At 42.0% G+C, this 7,813-nt stretch overlaps 1 protein-coding gene across 2 annotated transcripts; it reads right to left on the reverse strand.

Annotated features, from left to right (window-relative positions):
- Positions 1 to 2,004: 2,004 nt before the first annotated feature.
- On the reverse strand, positions 2,005 to 3,770 carry LOC109421871 (melanization protease 1). 2 transcript variants are annotated; one of them, XM_029861411.2, is made up of 5 exons: positions 3,605 to 3,770; positions 3,402 to 3,554; positions 2,990 to 3,339; positions 2,586 to 2,887; positions 2,005 to 2,518 (listed from the first exon to the last, which is right to left on the reverse strand). In XM_029861411.2, exons 2-5 carry the CDS (start codon positions 3,507 to 3,509, stop codon positions 2,220 to 2,222), a joined length of 1,059 nt encoding a protein of 352 aa, XP_029717271.2. In that variant the 5' UTR covers positions 3,510 to 3,554; positions 3,605 to 3,770; the 3' UTR covers positions 2,005 to 2,219. The 2 variants fall into 2 exon arrangements, with proteins under 2 accessions (XP_029717271.2, XP_029717270.2); XM_029861410.2 differs by having other exon boundaries at positions 3,402 to 3,544; positions 3,605 to 3,769.
- Between the last annotated feature and the right edge of the window lie 4,043 nt (positions 3,771 to 7,813).

The raw sequence follows: 7,813 nt of genomic DNA on the forward strand, positions 1-7,813 counted from the left end.
AGTTAACATGAAATGACAAACTCGCGTGTCATGCCTCGAGCCTGTATGCATGTCAACAACGCAATTGTTGCTACACTCATCTCTGAACTAACCACCAGAGATGTATGCGCTATCATAATTGACGTATCTGTTGGAAACCTTAACAGGAAATACGTCTATTGTTTGGTTTATTTACCGCATGATGAACACCTTCTACGGATGCTTTCAAACAAGCATCTGCACTTCAAAAGGCCGTCCGCTACTTGTTGGCAGTGATGCTAATGCTCACCATCCCAGTCAACCAGTGTTCGTATAAGATGTTGTATAAGATGTTAGATTGGAGGCGATATGCGCACATATTACATCCGCCTAAATGGAGGCATGCACGCATATGACCTCCACTTTATCATCTTATGCAACATCTTATACGTGGTTGTCTGGGACATCTTATGGTTGTCTGGGATATCATCTAGGGCAGCTCAGACCTTAACTTGAGCTCCAATTTGATGAAATATTTAAGTAGCACAGATTTTGCTTTATTTAACATGAGCGACCGCCCATCCTTCATGGTATCTGCTAGAGAGGAAGTGTTAGATATAACATTTTGCTCTAGTAGAATTAGTCACGAACTGACCAATTGGCATGTGTTAGATGAAGAATCTTTATCTGGCCATCGCTACATCTTTTTCGAACATTTAAATGTTACTTCGCAAACCTTGCGTTTCAGGAATCCTCGGTTAACAAACTGGGATCCCTTTACTGATTTGGTTGCGGCCAAATTTCATGGATGCTCACCATCCATTGACACTCCAAGTCATACGCGCCAACTTGTGACGTAGTTGGGAAGGCAAAGCTCTTCAAAATTAAACAAAATGAAACTTTTTTCAACTAAATGCGCTAGTTTCCACGTGAATATACCTAATTTGGATAAACTGTATCGATGTTGATAGTATTCAATTGGTTTTGAGAGGCCTTGCCCCACCAACAACGTCACAAGTTGGCGCGTATGCTCCAAGTGATTTAGATGATGCCGTTGATACTACAACGACCTTCATCATGGAAGCTCTTGAAGAAGCATGGCTTCTACGGTCTGTGAAGATCTCAATAGGAACCCCTTCGTGGAACTCTGATCTAGTGAAACTCAGGAAACAATTAGAAAGAGTTGGAACAGACGACGTTCGGCTGGTTCGGAGGCATTCAGGTCGGCTCGCAAGGCCTACAGGAAAGCTCTCCGGTCTGCTGAACGATCCGGCTGGAAAAACTTTTGTACAAATGTTTCCAGTACGAGTGAAGTCAGTCGGTTAAACAAAATCCTTGTGAAGTCTAAAGATTTCCGAATGATCGAACTTCGTTTGCCAAATGGCGATCTCACTTCCTCTGATGAGGAAGTTCTGGAATGCTTATTCAAGACACCATTCCCTGGATGTGTGGATATTACATCTTTGGATGAACTTGCTGTCTTTTTTTGCTTGGGGTATTGTAAATTAATAGCTCTGCTCCGTTCAAATATGCGGAATCTCCAAAAATGACCACGTGGTTTATGGACAGCCCCATAGAAGTAGATATTGGACAGTCGAAAAATAAAAAAGTAACACAATAGATAAAATGACGAATTCTATTAGTAGGTGTTTCCGCAGTTTTAAACAAAGAGCTTTCTCAGTCACAGGACCCATTGCGCCTGCATATAGCATTGCAGTGCAACGAAACCCATCATTAACAAAGTGTTCATCCTACCTTATGCGAGGTATGCACTTCAAATGGAATCACTCAAGTAATTTTCGTTCAGTTTTTCCGTGACCGGAATGGTCAAGAAATTTAACACAGCGAGCCCCATTTGATTTGACCTTTCGTTTCAGCTCCGCTTTATTATTTCTTGAGCGATTCCTTGCCTGAATTTTCCACGCATCGCGATAGGCCAAGACATTTCTTGCGATCAGTGTACTACCCATAAAACGGAGCTTCTAGGCGCTTTTTGTTTAGTTTTTTTTTATATGTTTTGTTAGAAATTAGATAGCATGATAAAAAAAGAATATATTCGGTGTCTGAATCGTTTGTTTTTGAAGTAGGATCAACATAGCGGCGCTATAGGATGAAGAAGGATTCTCATTCCCTAGGTCCAGGATGGATTCATTGTTGAAGTTTGAGAAGAAGGAATTTCTGAAATTCTATTATTCATCGAAATTTTGTTTCTTCTGGTATATCGAAACAGTCAACTTCACAGTTTAAAGTTTTAATTGCTTTCAATTTATGATATTCTCCAATATCCATGCCATGTACGACGTGACTCTGGTGTAAACCGCTGGTAGCTTAGTTGAGCCGCAACGTGGTCCGTAGCTGACAATTCCAATGAGATAGTACGTTCCGTTTATTTGGATTTGTAAGGGACCTCCTGAGTCGCCTTCACAGGCGTCACTATAGTTGCCCGTTAAGGATTTGGCACACATTTGACTGTCACTTATGGGTTTCTCCAGTTCTTTTTTACACTTGTGATTGCTGATAGTGGTTATCACGGAGTACATTTTGAAACGATTTCTGGTTTCTAAAATAAAAAAAAAAAATAACAGGTACAGTTTTTTGTCTATGTTTTTAAACAATGCACTTTTTACCATTTCCGTCCGATCCCCAGCCAACAATACTGACATTTCTGTTGGCAAATAAATCCTGCATGAGCGTAATTGACATTGGCATGCATATGGGCAAAATGTATTTGGTGTAGTTCCCTGGAAGAGCTTTTTCCATCCTTAAGAGTGCAATATCGTAGACCTTTTTGGGCTTCCTGTCTCGCTTATATTCTGGGTGAATAATTATCCGACTCACATTTACAAATTTTGCTTTTTCATTACAGTTCCCATCACTATCACAATCTGGATTTTCCTGGATGTCCCAGTCGCCTAAGCGAAGAGTGAGTCTGCATAACAAAAAATAAAATGTACACAGATAAACTACTATCATTCTGTGTGTTAAAGTAGGTATAACAAAAAAAAACATCCAATCAAAAAATTGTCCTTACTCGCTCTCATGGGTGCTGTAAACACAATGCGCAGCGGTCAATACATATCTTGTGTTGATTAGGGAACCACCACAACGAACACCTTTTTTGTTTGGGAGATTGTAATCCAAAGCAACCGTCCATAGAAATTGATTCATATCTGTTTTTTCTCCGCCGATGATTCGTGGGCTTGCGGAATCCAAGCCACAAACATTATCATTTGGTAATGGAAGTTTGGATAAGCCAGCATAATCAGATTCAGAAGTTCTACCACTAGTAATACTGATGGGAGCAGTAGATATAGTTTTGGTGGTAGTGGCTGGCACAACAGTAACATCAGTGGCCTTGATCATCGACACTTCACAACAAACCTGAAAATTGAAACCTGGTCAAAATGCAATTGAATTTGTGGGCACTGTATCAAGCCACTCACAAGTTGGTGTCCACATATATGTGCTTCGAGATACCTTTTGTCGTGTATCGAAATCACCGGACTCGTAGCAATTTTTAGTAATGGCGGACAGTCCGTAATTGAAACCATTTTACCTTCGTGAGCATTGGTGGTTGTACAATTATCTGCGAAAAACTGTGTTTACTGTACAGCCAACTCAGATTAAAGCTATCTTTCCGATTTACCTGATTTACCCATTGTTTGTGAAGATGCCCATCTTGCCATCACTAAACTACAACACAAAAACAAACATGCAGTTGACTTCATCGCACGTTACTAATAAAACTTTAACGCGAACTGAACTAGAGCCACGCAAAATGAACTTTAACCGAAAATGTTATGTTGTGCTCAGATAACGGTAGCAGCTGTACGGCCAAACGTTGTCATTACAACACTCTAATCTGCTCTTTTTCCAGCTCTGGGTAGACAATAAGCCATTTGAATAAAGCTGAGTAAATACTCTTTACCCAGATCTCTGTGAAGATTCACTGAGATTTGCTCCACGGCTTCACATAGATTTAGTAAAGAGTATTTACTCAACTTTATTCATATGGCCTAATAAACATTAAAATATTAGGGAAAAGCTATTCCATTTGACATTTTTATTTGAAGCAGTATAAATTATAAAAATAAACACTCTCACTGCAATGCTTTCCAAATATGTAATGGGAACTGTATTGGCTGAACTAGCTCAGGGCCGTTTTTCATCCGATTTGCAATATTTTAGAAGTTGTGAGAGAGGAAACAGCTCATTGACAGCCTCACATTTTACACTGTTTACATTTCTCCTTCTAACTTCGCATGACAACGTTGCGCATAATGCCGAAATGCCGCATAATGGTTTGAAAATACATTACTGGTCAAAATCGACCGCGCTGCGGTAGAACATGAAGAATTGATGGATTCGTTGTGCTAGTCAAAGAAATCTGTTTTATTATTTTATCTTTTTAAATGACAACAAATGAAGCTCGGTTTTCAGCGACAGATTGTGACAGGTCTGCCTTCAGATTGAGTACCACCAGCGGCGTCATGTTCGCGATTTTTTCCGCAGTCGAGTTCGCAGATTGTGAACAATCCTACACGGAGAGACGAAACTACCCAAAAGTGAGTTCTATCCACCCAACTTCGGGGTTGCGTGCGTCAAGCCAATTTTGAGTTGATGGAATCGATGTTTTTGTTGGGTTGTTCCCGCTTGCTTCCATGTGAAAAAAATACCTAATTTTAAGTTTTTTCCACCCAACCGAAATTTTGACTAGGTTGTATTCACTCAAATTTGAGTACTGTGCTAGAAACTCAGTGTTGGCTTGACGCACGGAACTGCAAAAATTGGGCTGTTTCTCTCTTCACTTTCTGACAACAACAGAAAGAGCGCATGAAAAGGGAAATGAAAAAGAACTCAAAATTGAGTTTAAAAGTACCTAATTTTGAGTTTTTCAGTTTCTCCGTGTAGGTACCCAATTATGAATTTTTTTTTTGTTCTTTACTGTCAGATCGGTATAACACGCTTAATATAATGTACACAAAAGGCAATTTTCAAGGAAAAAAAAATACACGATAATGAATATTATTGGGTACCGGATTGGACCCACAAAATTTAATGGTTTTCTTTGGTACATCGAGGTCTTGACATTAGTCTATGGTAGCACGCAATCGAAGCCAGCTGTCTTCTTTCACTCAGTTCGGAATCCATCCATTTTCCTAGCCTTCTAGATAAAACTAAAATGTTTGGAATACCGAATTGGCCAAAGTTGTACTTTTGAGTACTCAAAAACTCAAAAACTCGAAGCAAGTACTTTAGAAAACGCAGTTTTTCTAGAGTTATTCCACGCGTTAAGTCGTTTTAATATGTACATTTTTTGACGTTGAATTGATGAATCAAAAATACTGCATAAAAATATCTGGAGATACTCAACTTTAAGACTATGAAATCTTCTTATAGAGCCCTCGGAAGGGTCAAGTCTTATATACCAATCGACTCAGCTCGACGAGATGAGATGATGTCTGTGTTTTTTTTTCCTTCTAAACCATAGGGGGATAAATCTGCTCATCAGACACCCTAACAGGAAGGTTAGGGTAGTGTGGGGTTGAGGCCGTCTTCTACAATGCCGGTAGAAGCCAGGACTACTCTCTCCTCTCCTCGACCCACTAAAACACATTCCTATGGTCGCCAAACCCTACGTCTCTCCGGAACCATCAAGAAGGTATTGCTTCAGAGAGGGGCTAGTGCATATCGCACCCTCAAGGTTAGCTGCCGTAGCCTAGCAGCAACGAACATCGATGACTCGCTCTGGAGAGTCCATCACGGTAGCCTGCTGGCGCTTAGCCAGTTTCCCGAGTGGTCCTCGCCACTCCCTTTGTCCTCGGAAGGCGGGCAGGGTCAACCCCGCCCGCGCCCTACTGCTGAGCGGACATCAAGAACTGATGCCCACATGCAACCCGATCTGACCTGCCCGCAAAGGAAGGGTATTACTACCCTTCAGGCCCTATCAGATGCATCCGTAGGTTACAGACAGCAGGGTCTCACCTACCCCGACCCTTGCCGGGGACCCCTTTCCAACCGCGGGCTCAGGTCCAACCCAGTAGACTGACGCCACGACAGCACCGCTACCGGGACTTCCTCTCCGCGGCCACTTAATCGCTGTAAGGGTCGATCTCGACCGCAGGGCACCGGTATGACCTACGAAGCCGACTTCGAACCCCTGGACCACCTCTTGTACTGCATCTGGACTAGCCATTCTCTGAGTCCACGCGCCACCTCCTCTGTAGCTCCCAGACGATTTGGGTGATAGCCGTTGAAACGGCATTCCAGCTAATCTCATCCCTACACATTCTCTGGACCAAGTTGTCCGGAGTTGTGTCCTCCCCGCATGTGGCAAGCATGCGGTCACGCATTGTGCGAAAACGCGGGCACACGATGATGTCTGTGTGTGTATGTGTGTGTGTGTATGTATGTGTGTGCATATGTGCGTGTGTGCGTATGTGCGTGTGTGTGTGTGTGTGTGTGTGTGTGTGTGTGTGTACAAAAAGGTCACCTCATTTTTAGATAGTAAATATCAACCGATTTCAACGACCGATGGTTCATTCGACGCGGCATATAGTCCCATTGTTTCCTATTGAAAATGGTTTAGATCGGTTCAGCCGTTCCGGAGTTATGGCCATTTAGGTGTTCCGGATCGGTACCCCAGGAAGGGGCCAGATATAAAAACGCTACAAACCCATGCATGCGACACATCAAACCGCGGTTTTTCGATAACCTGATGAACAGTAGGCAGGAAAACATTCTCAGACCATATTTGAACCGGTAGTGTTACAGAACCCGTTCCAGATGTCCTGCCGGAAGTAGCCGTGTATAAAAGTTAAACAAACCCTCACATGCGACACATCAAATCGTGGCTCTTTAGGCAACTTGATAAACCTTTAGCAAGAAAATAGTTTCAAACCATATTTGGATCAACCGATAGTGTTCCGGAACCGGTTCCAGGTGTTCCACCGGATGTGATCAACTGTGGAAGAGAACCAAACCCATGCCTGCGGCACATTAAACAGCGGATATTTTAATTTTTTGATGAACGATTAGCAAGATAATAAGCTCAGACCACAACTAAGATCTTTTTAAAGACTACCGATAGTGTTCCGGAACCGATCTAGGGTGTCCCGCCGGAAGTGGCCAAATGCCAAAAGGCACCAAACCCATGCATGTGACACATCAGATAGCGGCTTTTCAGATGACTTGAACAGTTAGCAAGAAAATAGGCTCAGACCACATTAGACAATATCGGTAGTGTTCCAGAACCGTTTCAGTTGTTACGCCAGAAGTGGTCAAATGCATAAATGAACCAAACCCATCCATTAGACGTATCAATTCATGGCTTTTCACGAAGCTTGATGAACAGTTAGCAATAAACTAGTCTCAAACCACAGACAAAGAGACGTAGCTCTTAGAGGAAATTCATCAAAAACTTTTGCCCGGTGTCATTTTCATGAGCACACTGCCACCTGTTGGTAGAACCGCGCGCGACACTGTCGGCCATGATGGCTTTCGATTTGACGTTTTGCTGACACGCACACTACTACACAAATTGCCTGTAATTTTCGTTTGCATCATTCAGCAACGTGTACACTGGCAAACGTCAAAGCGATCGAACACTAGCGCATCAGGTAGAACGATCGCGCAAATCAAATGAAATTTGAATTGATCGTTAAATGCATGTGCCAAGCCGTTTTGAAGAATGTTACGTCTGTTTGTCTGTGCTCAAACCATTTACACCGTGTCCAATAAGTTCTCATACAAAATACAAATTTAGAAAATATCTTTTTATTTCACATATGCGATTTATATTTTCAAAGTATATACATGTATTGAAAGTCCACATCATACTGATTAAACAAAGCAT

This window comes from Aedes albopictus, chromosome 1, assembly GCF_035046485.1.
Source record: "Aedes albopictus strain Foshan chromosome 1, AalbF5, whole genome shotgun sequence".
In the NCBI taxonomy this organism is placed as follows: Eukaryota; Metazoa; Arthropoda; class Insecta; order Diptera; family Culicidae; genus Aedes; species Aedes albopictus.

Bases quoted from the DNA above. Each gene is read 5' to 3' on its own strand.
- LOC109421871 (XM_029861410.2), bottom strand. From the start codon at position 3,686: ATGAAGTCAACTGCATGTTTGTTTTTGTGTTGTAGTTTAGTGATGGCA. The intron at 3,340-3,401 runs GTGAGTGGCTTG...TTCAATTTTCAG, and splicing joins ATATATGTGGACACCAACTT to GTTTGTTGTGAAGTGTCGAT. The intron at 2,519-2,585 runs GTAAAAAGTGCA...TTTTTATTTTAG, and splicing joins CTGGGGATCGGACGGAAATG to AAACCAGAAATCGTTTCAAA.